At 57.6% G+C, this 15,984-nt stretch overlaps 2 protein-coding genes across 7 annotated transcripts in view; one reads left to right on the forward strand and one right to left on the reverse strand.

Moving 5' to 3' along the window:
• PPFIBP2 (PPFIA binding protein 2) overlaps window positions 1-5,280 on the forward strand; it is a 141,227-nt gene extending 135,947 nt beyond the window's left edge. For 2 of the 6 annotated variants that reach the window (XM_034666505.1, XM_034666504.1), the window contains 2 exons: window positions 645-821; window positions 3,157-4,330. In XM_034666505.1, the coding sequence (XP_034522396.1) occupies window positions 645-821; window positions 3,157-3,534 (555 nt within the window). In that variant the 3' untranslated portion in view covers window positions 3,535-4,330. The other 4 variants (XM_034666506.1, XM_034666502.1, XM_034666503.1 and 1 more) reach the window with 4 other exon arrangements.
• Window positions 5,281-7,984: 2,704 nt separating this feature from the next.
• The window catches only part of LOC100477047 (NADH-cytochrome b5 reductase 2), a 9,368-nt gene continuing 1,368 nt past the window's right edge, over window positions 7,985-15,984 (reverse strand). Inside the window, exons 2-9 of the mRNA XM_019796341.2 lie at window positions 14,921-15,061; window positions 14,585-14,657; window positions 12,094-12,200; window positions 11,691-11,820; window positions 11,005-11,088; window positions 10,180-10,265; window positions 9,031-9,130; window positions 7,985-8,157 (exon numbers count right to left, since the gene is read on the reverse strand). Coding sequence (XP_019651900.1) covers window positions 7,985-8,157; window positions 9,031-9,130; window positions 10,180-10,265; window positions 11,005-11,088; window positions 11,691-11,820; window positions 12,094-12,200; window positions 14,585-14,657; window positions 14,921-14,995 — 828 coding nt within the window. The 5' untranslated portion in view covers window positions 14,996-15,061. The remainder of the gene's footprint in view (window positions 8,158-9,030; window positions 9,131-10,179; window positions 10,266-11,004; window positions 11,089-11,690; window positions 11,821-12,093; window positions 12,201-14,584; window positions 14,658-14,920; window positions 15,062-15,984) is intronic.

The following is a 15,984-nucleotide window of genomic DNA, read 5'->3' on the forward strand; positions in this document are numbered from 1 at the left end:
GTGCACAGCTGTCCGGGGGTCCCGAGGTCGTGCGAGCAGCAGCAGCACTCACTGGGGCTCTCTGAAACCCCACAGAGCCTGTGAGAAATTGCCTGAGCCACACTGTCCTCCTCAGACTGCGGGCCCCCACACAGTGTCCCCAGCAGCGCGGAGATGCCTAGGGCTAGCTGCAGTTCACGCACAGACTGCCGTCCCCAAGGGAGCGGGACCACGCGTGTGTCTGGGGGAGGCCAGCAGATACGGTGCCGCGAGAAGCTTGAACAAGCAGAAGGGGCCGCCTAGGGCTCCCGGTGTGGCCTCCCCGGGGAACGAGGTGCTGCGAGCTGCCGTGCGTGAGGCAGGTCCTCCACCTCGGCTCCCTCGAGAAGTTCCTGGTCTCCCCTGGGGAAAGCACAACATCACTCGTGGGCCAGCAGGGCCTGATTTTCTCATACACAGTCTTGGAGGAGGAAGATACTCTCTCCTTGCTCAAGCTTATTTATCTGTTGGCCTTTCCCTAGCCAGCGGCTCTATTTTGTTGAGAATTTTTCCAGATGTCCTTTGCCTTCTTCCTCTGCTCATGGGCCCGCTCGTACATTGTGAGTCCTGTCTGCACACTGATTTGATAATCCCCTTCTCCTAATCTTGCATTTATTGTGTTTTAGCCAAGGAAACTAGGATTTTCGCATTTTGGAAACATAAGAAAAAAGAAATTCGATGAGTCGACGGACTACATTTGCCCCATGGAGTCCAGTGACAGTGCTGGTGACAGTCACAGGGCCTACAGTGGCTGCCGGGGCCTCAGCCCCCTCAATACACCTGAACTGGACAGACTGGACCAGGTGGGACGGATTAGCTGACGGCCTTGCTAACTGTCCTGTCTGTGCACCCTGAAAGCTTCATCGTAACACTGCGTGTGTCCCCATAGAGCTGCACCTCACCCCCGCCCCTGTGCATGCCTCACAGAGAACATTCCGGCTGCTGTGTACCCCAGGCCAGTCTCTCTCTGAACTCTGGGGGTGGCCAGGGTGTGAAGTGGCACTTCCGCTAAGGGGCCAGGCTTTGGGGACTGTTGCCAAAGATGGACATGGGAGGAAAGACACAAAGGTGCTTGTACTTCTGTAGTCATTCTTAGTGGCAGTCTTCGGCACCGTTGGAAACACACGACCCTGGACACGGGTCCAGAGACCACAGACGATCCCCAGAGGCTCGACTCTCGGGCCCCTCCGCTGGGCTCCCGTTGAAGGGCAATCTCAAGTGCCTTAGGCCTGTGGCCACAGAGTCGTGGCTGAGATCCCAGGGATGGCAGCAGGGACTCCTGCCGCAGTGACGGCATAACTGTGTTGTGCCTTACCCACAGAGGTGGTCGCTTCTTTCTGGTAATAAAGACAATATTTATGTAGAAAGCAAACAGCGCTGCATACCTTTAACTTTTAACCTCACTGGGCGGGGAAGAGAGCTGGGCACAGCTGGAGATGGAGTCCTGCGTGTTGCCCAGTGTGGCAGCTGGTGGCCCTGAGCCGGTCCTTAGCCAGGGGTGCACTCGGCATTTGCCAAGTGTCGTGGACAAGGGGGCTGGAGCGGGGAGGGACCCTGTAGCCTTCCGAGAAGGTCTGTGGCCTCTTCGCTTCAGGCTCCACCTCCCTCTGTGAAGCTGTGGGGAACCTGGTGCTCACTGACTGTCGGTCACATCTGTCGTGCAGACCCCAGAGTCGGTTTCTGCTTCAGCAGCGTGAGCCCCCTGGGGGGAGGGGGAGACAAGAAAGCGGCCTCGTGGAAACCGCCTCTGTTCTTTGTGTGGTTTGTTAGTCTCTCTGCTATTGACCTGCCTGGGCCCATAACCGTTGTGGGGGCTGGTCTGTCTGTTGGCAGAATGGGAACAGCCCTGGCCTCCTGATTTAGAGGCCAGCTAACTGTTAATGGCTCTTGCACATGGGCCTTGTCTGGACGAGGACTGACTGACAGACACATCTTGCCAGTCTGGGTTCCTGCTCATGAGATTCCAGTTTGCCCAGGGCAGGGTTTGGCCCTACTGGGTCCCCTGGGCGTCATCTGCAAAATAACAGCGGCCTCGTAAACGTCTGGCGGCAGGGGCAGGGCTTGATGGCCCCATTGAGGGCGCTCTGATTCTGTCCCAGACGGAGGCAATGCTCTGATTTGCTTCTTAAACTACCAGCAGCCCCAGGGAGGGCCAATAACCCCAGGCCGTGACCTCCTGGGCCCCCCTGAAGTCAGCCAGTGAGAACTGGACGAGCGCTCCAGCTGGCACGGCTGGTGCTTGGTCCCAGTACCCTGGACACTGAACGACAGTGCTTCTCGGGGGCTGGTAGCTGGGCATGGCTCTCGTCGAGCTCAAGGGCAGGCTTTGTGCCTGATTTCCTATAGTGTCCTGGGGAGAGCATCTCTGCATGCACCTGCTTTTAAACCCTGCATGGAATTACATCCCTGTGTTTCTCTGTGGCCTCAACCAGGACCTGTGTCCCTTTGTGGGCCTCAGTTTTCCCACCTGGAAAGTGTGGGATGATAGTTGAAGCCCTCCGAGGATGCTTCTAAATCTACAGTGTCTACGCGGGCTTAGGGAAGAGGGAGCAGACCAGCATTACGTGAGGAGGAGGGGAGGCGAGGGAGGCTGCTGGCAGTGAGGAAGCTTGTGAGCCGCTCCCGGGGGATGCCCACCCGCACCGACACCGGGGCAGCAGCCTGTGGGGTCCCGTTGTCTCCGGAAGTTGTCGGTGTGTTCAGCATGCTGAGGCCCTCGTCCCTGCCGCTTCCTGCTCCTAGAAATAGCTGGAGCACGGAGCACGTGTGGCAGGGCTGCTTCTGAGGGGCCGTGTGTGCCCATCTCGCGTGCACCCTAGCGTCGGTGCCAGGACAGGCCTCGGGAGAGCGCGCACACGGCCGCGCGGGATGCTGGAAGCTCTGGCCTTCCCAAGGACACAAACGGCATGTGCGCTGCGCAGCTGTCCCTCCTCAGCGCCTGGGCCCCCTCCTCGGCCGCTCCCCCAGGACAGGCCTTGCATGCCTCCCTGTGAATCACAAGCTGAGTCCGTCCGCGTGTGCTGACCAGGCTGTGCCCGTTTTACAGATGGCCCCTTCGGAAGGCGCTGTGACGCAGATAGGGCTCCTCTCCCAAGACATTCACCGCCTCACGGTAGGATTCTGACCCTGTCTCCACAGGCCAGGTGCCAGGTGGCCCCACGAGTTTGGCGGCATGACACGCATGGCCTGAGACTTCCCCCCACCCCCTGCCAATCCCAAGCCTGTGTCCTGGCCTCTGCTAGGAATTCGAAGGATGGTGGCGAGCACTGTGGCCTGAGCTGGAGCCAGCCCTCTGTGGGCCTGCTGCTGAGCCCTGGGCTGCTGGGGGCACTGAGAAGGGTCACGGGCCTTGAGCCGAAACCAGCTAAAGCGTGCCAGGTCTCGGTCCTCTTCCCAGGCTTGGAGCTGGTGAGGAAACCAAGATGCTTGGCAGTTCGGGGTCACCTGCCTCGTCAGCCCAGTGCCCGGGCCTCCTCTCTGACCTGGTGGGCGCCGCTCTGTCCTCTCTGCCCGTGAGACACACGTGTTTCGTGCCATGCCTCTGACTTTGTGGATGTCCTGGGCACGTGGACACATCCTGGTGTGCCTCGTGGGGACAAACGGTGTCATGAAGGGGCAGATGGTGTTGGGGAGAGAAGCCGCTTTGGAGTAAGGCCAGTCTGGTTCGAGCTCGTGCTCTGCCTCTTCCTAACTGTGGGACATCAGGCGAGTCCTTCTCTCTCCCAGCTTCGTTATCTGTAGAGCGGGGCTGATAAGAGCCTCCTCGCGAGGCTTGCAGACAGACGAGAGCTGGCGGTAAGAGACCAGCCACAGGGAAGGTCCACAGTGTGGAGGCCCCGCACCTTCCCCTGCCCGTGAGTCCTGGGTGGTGCCATCACTGAGCCCGCTGGCTGTGGTGTCAGTCCCCGCGGAGGCCCCTGGCACCGTCCTTCGCTCACTGATCTGTCAGGGCACATGAAGGCTGTATCCAAGGACAAGATGGAAAGGAGTGGGGGGACTCCCTGAATCGAGATGGGAGCATTTTTATTCTTCTGTTTCCCCTGGCTCACACACTGAAGGGAATGCACCCAGCCTTGCCCTCATCGCCACTGAAAGGCCTTGGGTGGTCTTGAAATGGCAACGTCACCTCTAAGGTATGAGCGATGTATTGTCTTGATAGCGCAGTCTGTTCTGATTCCGTACGGGGGGTCCCTGGAACCCCGTGAACTTAGAGGGTGCGAGTGTCAGACAGGACCACACCAAGCGTCCCACTGCTTCCCACGGAGCTGCTGCAGGGCAGCCTTGACCAAAACCCTGCTCAGCTGCCCCTGGGCTGTGTCCTTTCAGACGCTGCTGAGCCAGGACCAGCTGCTGAACGACTCTCACCTGGCCGCTCCCAACTCCGAGGACTGGAGATGACTTTCTTCGTGGCCGAGAGCCCAGAGAGGCACGTGCGGGGGCTCCGAGTCTTTGCGTCCAGGGGGAGCTGGCACGGCCACCTGCAGAGCCCAGACAGGCTGGCGGGACACCTCGGACGTGTGTGCCGACGGGAGCAAGCGGAGCGGTGAACAGATGTCCAGAGGTGGCCCTGGGGGCCTGGTGTTTTCAACCGTGCTGTGCCCCTCACCGCAGCTTTTATACCTTTTGTACTTTTATACGTGGACTGCACCCCACTTCTGGGGGAGGGCAGTGCGACGTCAGCACAGACTCAATGGCTCATGCTCTTCCAGGTGACGTTTGGGAGGTTCTCATGCCAAAGGGGAAGGGCAGGGAGTTCATAAAAGCTCTGCTGGAAGAAAATTCTGGAAAAAAAAAAAAAGTTCAAGCTGTCCTGCAGTGGCTGAGCTGGCTGAAATGACAGGCAGCCCTCCTGGCTGCTTCCACACATGGGGTACTTCCCTTCACAGGAACCGGGCCAGGGAGAGCACAGGGAAGGAGCAGTGGGACTCCTCCCACGGCCCGCACTGCCCTCGTCCTACCCTCCTCTGCAACAGGGTGTCAGGTTGTCAGTGCTGCTGGGCCTCCTCGGGTCTGAGCAGAGGCAGCCCCTGCACGTGCCGGCACACGGGCACCGTCACCCTAGCTGACCCGCGGTGCACGCGCCCAAGTGCAGGTGTCTGATCACACAGCTCCCCCCGGTGGACGGTCCTTGCATACCCCGAACGTTTCCACCCAGCTGTCCTTCCCACAGCAGCCTGTTCTGTGGTGTCCCCTACCTGGGGAGAGGCCCAGGTACGTGCCCCCAGCCATACCGTCCCTCCCAGCCAGTCCCTCCACTGATGACGGCCCCATCCTCTTCCTCCCTGTCATAGCTCAGGCATCCTCTCTCCTCTGCTTTCCAAAGCTGGTCTCCTCCTTGGTCCATCACCTCCCCAGTTGGTCCCTTCCAGAAGTTGTCCCCTATCCCAGAGTGGCCTTCCCCCCAAAAAAGCCCCGTTTTCATCCTGTTACCGTTCTGCTCGGAACCCCTCAGTTCCAGAATCGAGAGAGGAATTCAAAAGCCTTAGGCAGCACCCAGGGCCCTTCTGAGTCTTCAGCCTCACAAACCCACTCTGTCGCCTGTGCCCCCGTCTTTCCCTCACTGTGAGGTGTCGTTTTCCTTCTGGTCCCCCTCACAAGGACAAGTTCTGCCTGTCAGCCAACAAGCCACCACTTCTTTCAGGAAGCCCTCACTGATGCGTTGCTTGGAGGTGCATGTGTCCCACTGTGCTGTCCGTGCTCGAGCCTGAGACCGCCTGGCCGCCTGTTGTGCATCTGTCTCGCTCACCACAGCCACTCTCAGCACAGACGCACCGAGCACCTGCCGTGGGCGCACTCCTGTACAGACTGGAGTAAGAGCCAGCCCTGGTCCTCAGACTGCTCAGGGACTCCACGCAGGCCGTGATGCCGTGTTCCGGCCACTCACCCCTTCGTGTGTGCGGGTTAAGCGTGTTCCGTGCCAGGCTGAGAAGGGCCGGAGATCTAGGCACGAATGTCAAGGTCCTTGTCTGAGGTGCTGCTGGTCTAGTGGGGGCTACACCTCTGTTTCAAACACGTGTGCTGAAAGTTACAGACGCTCCGATAGAAACTAGTAGTCATTTTTAATGGAGAGCTGGGGGAGCGGACGGAAAAGGCTTCAGGAAGAGGGGCTACTTGATCTCAGAGATGAGTCACGTTCCCCGAGTGTGCCAGAGGGGGAAGGCGCTCCAGGCAAATGGCCCTGGAACGTCCCAGCACATCCGAGCAAGTGCCCGAAGCCGCTCAGACCAGAGCAGGTTGCTCAGCCTCTGTGCGGTTGTCACTTAGGGCTGGATAGCTGGTCGTGATGGGGGCTGTCCCGTGTGCTGCAGGACGTCGAGCACCACCCTCCACTCCCTGGAAGCCTGGAGCACCCCTCCTCTGCTTGTAACAACCAAAAATGTCTCCAGACTCTGCGAATGTTTCCCAGGGGGCAAAACTGCCGCTCGTTGAGAACCACTGAGTCACAGGATGGGGTAAAAGTGGGAGGCCCAGGGAAGGAAAAATCTGGTAAGGTCAGCTGCAGGCCGATCAGGAAAGGCCCTGTGAGCCAAGTCCTGTGGAAACACAGGTGGCCGGGCGGGGACCAGCGAAAGCAGGGAGTAAGCAGGTAAGCTCTGTGCTAGAAGAAAGAACGAGGGTGGGCTCTCACTCCTTCTCCTGCGCCCAGCGGAGTGTCTTCCTCCAAGCAGGGATCTGCTGAGGGGGTGCTGAACACGCATGGGTGAAGGCTCGCAGCCCCTCCCCCCCCACACCCACCGCACCCCTACCTGCCCTCTGTGAGACCATCCCTAGGTAGGGCACAGCTGCACTTCGGTGAGTTCTCTAGAGCCATCTTACCCTCTCCTGTACCCCTCACACACGCACACGCACGCACGCACACACTAATCCAGGGACACCCCGTCGCAGCAACAATGCTACAATGCCAATTTTTGCAGAAAGGGAAGGACTTGGAATCAAGCACCCAGGTCTGAAGGCCAGTGTCGCTGCCTCCTGTTGGAATGACCAGAGGACAATAACTTTGTCTTAGAGCCTCACGTACCTCATCTGTAACTTGGAGAACAAAGTCCCCAGGGAATCTCTGCCTTGTTATGAGAATGACTCAAACTAAGGTGTGGGACGGGTTCTACCCACGCCAAGGTCACGGAGCAGCACGTCAGCCTGGCCGCGAACAGCCAAGGCTGGTGTGGTCACGTCACTTGGGCTTAGCAGTGGGAAGGATTTCAGGAATAACTCCTGGAGCCTAATCTCCTTTGCAAGTTCCGAAGCTTCTGTGCTCACCACCCACCCTGCCACACCAGAACGGGGCCTGGCATTTAGAAGATGCTAAAAAAACCTGGGCCCTTGTCTCCGTCCATTGTGCAAAGCCCAGGGAGTCTAGCATGGCTGGGGCCTGCCTTCCCTGTGGATCTACGACTGCTCTAATGCCTTGTAACACCGTTCCCACTTCAAGGGTCTCCTATGGAATAAGGAAGAGTGCACATGGGGGGTGCCTGGGCCCTCTAGTAGGTCTGACTGTAACAACAACGCTCTGGAGAGGGGAGTTCAAGAGAGAGTAGTGGAGTTGATATGACCCCACTTGGATCCTTCTGGAATTCTGCCCCTGTACTTTTGCCAGTTCTGACCTCCCTTGGACACACAGAAGACCGTTCACATGTAGGGCTGGCCAAGGCCTCCTAACTGCCTAGTGGGTTACCCACAGAGCCACATCTCCCGGGCCATCTGCTTTGTCCTGAAGTTGACTTCATTAAACTATGGGGCAAGATACTGAAGCGGAGTTCCTTCGAGCCTCCCAAGCTAGGAGGCCTCAGAAACAAGTATGCCTCCAGCCCCTTGAACGCTTCTTAGGCCCACCCTGAGTGAGGAGCCACGTGCCGTAGGGTGCATTACAAGGCACTTGGGAACACATCCCGGTTTAATGTGGTGAGGCGAAGCTCACTCTGAAACAGATGCCAGGGGCCAGGCAAATCTGCCGGGAGCAAGGGCGGTATCAGTAAGTGAAAATCATATCCGTGGTGTAGCCCAGTTTCTCCAGGTTAGGGCGAGCAGCCGTCTGGATCAGGGGCAGTGGGCCACACACCAGGATGAGCGTGGACGGCCCGGGAGGAGGGAGGTGCTCCTTGATCATGTTGGCGGTGATGTAGCCTGAGCTGTACTTCCAGCCTGAGATGAAGCACAAGGAGAAAAAAGGTGTGAGAGTGCCAGGTGGAGCCCCTGACCCCAAGCCTCCGGTCCCCACCCCCCACCTCCAAAGAGGGAGGCAAGGCTGCTCTCCAAGTCTTTGAAGTCTTCACTGTTGCTCTCTGCAGAGAAGCCGGGAAGTCGAGGACATGGGAGACCCAGGCGGCCGCCTTCAGTATTGACCCCGGATCCCAGGCTCACTGCTGGGACCCTGCGGCCCCCAGCTAGTGTGTGATGCCGCAAGCAGGGGAAGGGATGGAGAACACAGCGGTGAGGTGCGGTGTGAGTCAAGGCAGGGAGCTGGGGCTGGGCAGGGTGGAGCCGGCCCGGGGTCTGTGGCTCGGTTGGGGGCGCCCTCTGCTGGGCATTGAGCTATATGACAAGGCAGGCACAGCCGGGTGCCGTAGGAGAGGCAGCTTGAGGGTGCAGGGTGTGGGTGGTGGCTGGGTGCTGGCTAGGGCTGCAGCAACTGCCTGGGGCTCCCCATGTGATGACTGCTGTCCAGGAGAGGTTGGGTGGTAAGGGGGCGAGGGGTCCATGGCCATGTGTGTGATGTCTGGATGCTGTGTCGAATGTAGCATGGAGTGGATGGCTCAGGGTGATCCAGTGACTGGGTATCCCTCCAAGTCCCTCCTGAGGTTTAGTGCGTGTATGGACTGCTGCTGAGATATCAGACACCTGCCCCTGACTGCTCTTACAAGCAGGTTGTCCCCACTCCTCTCTCCCTCAAGTGCAGGGACAGAACTGATGGTCTCAGTTCCCAAGCACAGTCCTTTCAGCAAACAAACCCAGGGACTAGTTCTGAGGTGGGTCAGGGTTGGAGCTAACCCACAGTGGGGACCATGGGGATCGTACCAACGGGAGGCCTGTCCAGGGTGTACCATAGGTCAAACTGCTCCGGGTGAGTTCTGGCAACTTCTTCAAGCTCCTTTCTCACCAAGATATCCTCCTCTGTCTAGAAAAGAAGCAACAGGAAGCAAAGCCCCTCTGGGGACGTCCTACTTGGTCCCCACACTGAGTCAGCACACCTCTGCCCTAGCTGCCCCCACTCGAGTGGGAGTGCTCTCGCCACGACTCCTGGGGCAAACAAAGGTCTGCTGCAGCTCCCACACTCCCAGCCCTCTCTCTCGTGGGCACTGCTGTCCAGCTGGAAGGCCACGGCCGGGCCCCGGCGGGGTGACCTCACTCAGAGGTCCCAGCCCCCCACCCTCAGTTGGAACCCAGTTGGAACGAGCTGAGCGTGGGCCCAGGAGATCTTCAGGGAGTGCAGGGGGTGAAGGCAGCAACATGTAAGGCAGCGTCTGACACAACAGTGCTGGAGAGCTGAAGCGGAGGGAAGCGGAGGCTGGAGCTCGTCCCCGGCTCAGAAGTACCGCACAGAAGGCCTGGGTCTTAAGTGTTCTCGTCACGGTTCTTGGGCCAGCAAGTCTACTTCTAGGACCCTATTTAAGAAAATAATCTAAAAGGCATCAAGCCTAGGCAATATAGTTCATTTTATCCTTTACAACTGTGAAAACTGAAAACAATCTGAATGCAGAAAATACAGTAAATTATGGTGCAACTTGATATAAACCGATGAAAATATAAAGAGGTTTGATGAGAAGAAAATGTTCATGTAATGTTAAGCGAAAAAACCAAGCAATACATAAATGTAATTGCAAATACTGGTGTGTAGAGAAGAAAGAAAAGTCACGTATTTGGATACTTCTGTATTTTCTGAAATTTCTACTGAGGGTATCTATGATTTTATACTCAGAAAAACAGAATTACATGTGAAGGAAGGAAAGCTTACTTCATAGGGTGGCTGGGGAGACAGTTAAAAACAAGTGGAAAACCAGGCCTGGACTTCTCTCCTCTGGTGGCCACACCCCCATTCCCCGGCTGGGCAGGGGCAGCGAGAGCTCAGTGGGGTGGGGGGCGGGGGGGGGCGTGCATGCGGGCGCCCTGCTCAGCAAACATGCCATCCTGCCCCTCCAAGCTCAGGGCCAACTCGGCAGAACTGACCTGGTTGGCAAAGATGAGGGACATCCTGGTCCTGTCGCCGGGGTCCTTGGTGATGTGGCGAATGAGCTGCAGCATGGGTGTGATCCCTGGGACGGGAGCAGGCGGGACACAGCTAGCAGCTCGCCCTCCCTCTCCAGCACCCATGATCCCTGGTCCGCAGCCCCCTAACAGTCTGCCTTAGCCCCAGTCCTACTTGTCTCATGCCTGCCCCCAGACTCAGAGTGGAAAACTGCTCTTCCTTTTGGTTCTCCCTTCTAAGGCAACAGTAAATTGAAACCCCTTTCTCATGTCCACATGGCAGGATGGAAGGAGCCCTGGCTCTGAACGGGCTGGTTTCACACCCAGCCCCCGCCCTCCCGCTTCACCCCCCCATCTTGCTGTCTGAGGAGGGTGAGTCAGGTGCCCATCTGAGCTCTTTGGTGTCCCCATGCGTGCAACAGAATGAATGACAAGTAAGTGTGATCGTTTTATAAGCGCCTATGATGGTGCCCAGCACATTGCAGGTGTCCTTACACATCTGTTCCAGTCTTGCAGACATTCATTCTCAAGGGATGGGGAGTGTCGGGCTTGACCTGCTGGCAGACCACGAGTGGGCCTACTCAGCTCGGTCCCCAGACCCTTCCAGGGTCCCCAGCCTGACGTCCTGGGGCAGTCAGCATGTTGGGTCAGGGGAGCAGGGCGCGTGGGGTCCGTTCCCAGGCCTGTCACCAACCCTGCACTCCCATCTAAAACAGCCATGGAAGGGTCTCCTCCAGGATCAAATGACTCCAAAGTGAGAAAAGTCTCGGGGCCCACCCTGTGGATGAAGCCCCGGAAGCCTCTCACCTGTGCCCCCAGCGATCATTCCCAGGTGACTGACCAGCTTCTTTTCAGGCTCACTCGTTTTGTATGCCTTGATTGAAAAGTTCCCTAGAAACACAGAGGACCCTTCTGACTTCTGCAGCCCTTGCCTGAGAGCTTGTAAGAGGTCATGGGTTTTCCTTGGGTCTCCCAGGAGGCACGGCCACCCGAGGAAGGGGCCGCAGTGTTCTTAACCAGAGAAGCCTGTCAGGGCGGCCCCCTCCGCCAGCCCCGGTGCCCTGGTGCGGAAAGTGGAAACCGAGCCGAGGACTCGCGGGACCTTTTCTTCTGAGGGAGGAGGGATTCACGGTGAAGTCAAGCGAGCCTCACAGAGCACTCTGAGCCACCGCGGGAACGAGCGAGTCAGTGAGGAGTATGTGGTGAGGACCAGTGTGGATGCCATCCCTCCATCCTTGCACTGCTCAGCCTTCGCAGGCACCTTTTCTACATCGGGCTTCGTGCTGGAGATCCAGCTTCCATGAGGAAACACCCCAGCACTCTCCTACCCTAATGAAGCTTACGATCGCGTCAAGTGTGTGTGTTGAGTGAATGTACGAAGGCTTTGAGGACAAGCGCTCAGGACCCGACCCCGAGAGGTTTTCTACAGCAGTGGAACCACCACAGGAATCCTCTTCCTTCCAGCGGGAGGCCCAGTGTGAGCCCCGCGGTACCTGGCTCATGATAGAACAGGCGACCGCTTGGCCCTCGAAAAAGGATGGTGTCCCCAATGTTCATGTTCTCCAAGTGCTGAGTCATCCTCCCCCCTTCTGGATAATTGGGGTGCACGTCTTTGAAGTAGATCTGAAACATAAGACAGCCTGGCTTGTATACCCCTCAGACCGGAGGCCACAGCTGCATACAGCTCAGAATTCCGTTTGCTGCTGGAAACGTTCTGCGCGAGTCCTCTGCACTCACGGTTGCTCGAAGCACCCCGGAGGACTTCACCGAGCCCATAGCTTCGCCGTTCCATGACACTGCCGCAAAGCCCTTCCCAGGACATGGGTTCCTTCTCCACCCCACCACCTTTCCTAAGCTTGGGGGGGTGAGGCAGCTGGACGCGGCGGGCACACTTACCTTTATAATCAAGTCCACAAAGCCTCGGTCATCATCGCTGGACACCGGCGTGTAAGCCCTGACCACCAGAACACCATCGATTTTGGCCAAGAGATGGACATAGTTACCTACAGAAAAGGCACCCCATGTTAGACGTGAGCACAGCCCGCTGAAACAGGACCCGGGACTCCCATAAAGGGCGAGCTTCAGGGAGGCGAGTGCCTAGTGTGGCAGCGTGCACAGCAGCAGGGCCGGGCGGGGAAGGGGCCCAGAGCCGGGATGCCTGGGTCCCAGGCCTGCCCTTGTCACTCTGCATACAGCCCTGGGCAAGTGACTTCACCTCTCCGGGTGAGTGGGGATGATAGGCCTGCCCTGCCTCCCTCCCGGTGGAGTTGGCAGCGTCACGTGAGTGCCCGCTGCCGGCGTCAGAGTCCTTTGTAGAACGGGACGAGCTCGCTCAGGTTGGAGGCTGAGTATTAAAAATAACAGAAAGGGGTGCTTCCCGTTTAAAGCAGAATGTGTTCCCAAAGGCATCTCTTCCTGACCTGGGTGGGTCGCTGGGGTCTGTGAACGAACCATCGCCCCCTCATCTGCCCCCTGCTGCCTGGCACAGGGCTGGCCTAGGCTCACACGCATGCCGGGCCCCCCGGGTTTGGACACAACAGACCAGGAATTCTAGAAAGAGTATCGTGGCTTCCTGGCCTGCGGCTCTGCTTGAGGAAAAGTTCTGAGCCGTGGAATTCTGCCCATGCAGGGTAGAACCGACCGGACCAGGTATGACTTACGGATCGGGACTACCTCCCACTGGCACAGGATGGGCGGGGCTGCTCGGGTCGCTGCCGGAGCTACAGTGGGACACTTGGGTGACCACGAGGAATAGTGGTGTGAATAGTGGTGCGGGCGGGGGCCGCTAGGAGACAGAGGCAAGGGGAAGCTCTGTGCCATCCCAGGGAGTAGAAACCATGCAGGAAAGACGGGGCGGATATGCAGACAGTTGGGGAGACCTGGCAGAGACAGAAAGGAGGAGGAGGAAGGGCACAGAGGAGAGGAGGAAGGCGGCACTGGAGGAGCGGGTCCTTCCAGTTGCTTCGGAGTGTAAGCCCTGGAAGTCCTTGGGGTCTCTGAGGAGGCCCTGAAGACTGAGGTGCAAACACTCGGGGTTAAGAAAGGACAGGCTCTACGCTGGAATTAAACTGAAGGGAAGGGGAAAAAGAAAGGACAGGCTCAGCCACTCTGGCTATGTCCTGGCTGCATATTGGGGACACGTGAAAATAAATGCCCGAGGTAGCTTCCTCCTGAGAACAAATGTGAACCTGGAGACCTCAGAAAGGCTCTTTCAGATGCAGCCAACCTAGGCCTGGCCTGGCCATGTCCATCCCCAGAGAAAATGGGGCTGCCCTGGTGGGCCCCGTTTCTCATCTGCTTTGTTTCAGCTGAGCTGGGAGTCCCTCATAGCGGACTCTTCCAGAAGCCTCTAAACTACCTGTCATGCTAACTCTGCACTGCCTGCACCAGGGTGAAGAAGAGGATGGGTCATGGCAGATTCTAAGAAATTCTATTTCTCATCGTTTTTCCTTCTTTTAGCCTTCTTGCCAACAGGACTGACCCCGCAGGCCAGGCAGAGGGCTGGAAGGCAGGCTGACGCTGAGCTCTTGTGGATGGAGACAGGAAGAAGCAGCAGCAAGGAGGCTCAGGGGCCAGGCTGGCTGCCTGGTGAGTAATTTCATGACCTGATAGAGGAGAGGTCAGGTTCTGTCCAACACACACAGGACAAGGAGGCAGGGATTAGGGTGTCCACCAGGCTGGCAAACAGCACTGGCAGTTTGTTCAATGCTCTGAATCCCCAGGCTGTGGACCTAGCAGAGGTTTTCTATCTCACGAAGACGGACTTGGGCGTCTGGTGGTGTTACAGACTAGAAATGGGGTAACTCGAAACTCTAGGCCTCCTAGGGCTGGTATTCACACCGGGTCCCTCCTTGTGTGGGTCTGAGGTGTCTGCTAAAAAGACACTGTGCGGGGAAGACACACCTGACTCCCTCCTGCCTCTCCACATATTCTGGGCCTTTCTCCTGACTGTAGAGGACATCAGTTCCCTCCATCCCTCACATGTACACAGCACTTTGCACGCTGTCAATTTTCACACCCATCAGTCGCTTTACCTTCACAACAGCCCAAGTGGCAGGCGGGCCTGGGAAACTCCATTTCATAGACCAAGGCTCAGAGAGGTTGAAGGACTTGCCTAAGGTTGCCCAGCAAGGAGCCTGTGATGAGATCTCAGACTTTCTGATTGTAGATTCACTTCTTTTCAATGCTCACTGAGACATCACTGTGTCAGCCCAAATCGAACAATGAGAAAGGAAATGGACTGCCCCCTAGCGTATCTCTCTACATCTCTGAGCTTACCTGTCTTATGAAAGGTTATCAGGGCAAACTCTACAGCCCCACTGAGTTTCCGAGAGGAAGAGAGTGCCTGCAAGACCCAGTCCTGGTGATGACCCCAAACCCCGCTCACCTACAGGAAGCCCCAAGACATGGTCTGGTGAGGGCAGTCCAAAGCGGAACCTCCGGGTGTTGTGGTTGATTTCCTATAAAACAAAACAGAGCAGGCTCTGTCAGCTTTCCAGAAGCCTTTCCGGGCAACTCAAATGCCTGGAAAAGGAAAGAGCTCTATTTGGTATGAGCCCAGCGCGCACACACACGCACACACACACGGAGGCAGTGGGGAGCAAACTGGAGGCCATGAAATGCCTGCCCCACGGCCCTGCCTTCCCAGCCAGCACATTCTCCACCACTCTTGTCCTCTTCTCTTTCACAGCTGACAGTGGAGGGGGTGGGCTGACTCCACTACCTCTTTCTCAATCAGGGGCAGCGGGTACTTGGTTTCAGAGTCCTGTAAGGTGGTATGTCTTCTCCTTGAGTTCATATTCCTCAGGGCCAACAGGACCACGGTGACTCCAACGATGGTGATTGCAAGGAGCAGGGATGGGTCCTAGCCGGACAGAAAGTGAGCAGAGCACCTCAGGTCCTGCCTGCCCTGGGCACAGCAGCGCCCTCCCCCCACACCAAAGGCGCAGAAGAAGCTGGGCTGTGCCCAGAAGAAGCCAGACAGAGGGAGAGGTAATAAAACAGAATGCAGGGCGCCTGGGTGGCTCCATCCGTCGGGTGTCTGCCTTCAGCTCAGGTCAGTCTCTCAGGGTCCTGGGATTGAGCCCCACATCAGGCTCCCTGCTCCGTGGGGAGCCTGCTTCTCTGTCTCCCTCTGCTCCTCCCTCCACCCCCCCCCACCTCTACGCTCTCTCTCTTTCTCACATAAATAAATAAAATCTTTAAAAAAACACACAAAAACAATGCAGGCTGACCCTGCGGAGGACCTGGAGAATAGGTAAGAGCCAGCTGCAGATGAGACAAGGCCAGGCAGAATTAATGTCACCAGGCCCTTCCTTCCCAGCTGCCTCCAACCTGGTAAATCCAGGGTGCAAGGGTGCAAGTCCTGGGAGTCCCCTCCTTGAGGGGATGGTGCTGCTGCTGCTTTTTTTTTTTCTTTTCTTTTTTTTTTTTGAGAGAGTGAGGGGGGTGGGGAGGGAGAGAGAGAATTCCAAGCAGGCTCTACCACCTGAGTCTGATGTGGGGATCAATCTCAGGGTCTTGGGATCATTTCGGAAGCTTAACCAACCCAGGCACCCCTGATGGCACTGCTTCTAACCCACAGTCTGTAATGAACGTCCCAGCCCCCGAAGACAGAACTGAAAAGGGAGGACAGACGCTGTGCCCTCCAGCAGGTACTTGCCGCTGACTGCTAGGCTGGGGATGGGGCTCACCACCCCCAGTACTCCCTCAGCCAGGTTCGGGCGGGTTGGGGTGGGGTGAGTACCTCCAATCTGGGGGTGCTCCATTACCTTAGCGCCTCGGGAC

The sequence above is a fragment of the Ailuropoda melanoleuca genome, chromosome 8 (genome assembly GCF_002007445.2).
Source record: "Ailuropoda melanoleuca isolate Jingjing chromosome 8, ASM200744v2, whole genome shotgun sequence".
Lineage (NCBI taxonomy): Eukaryota > Metazoa > Chordata > Mammalia > Carnivora > Ursidae > Ailuropoda > Ailuropoda melanoleuca.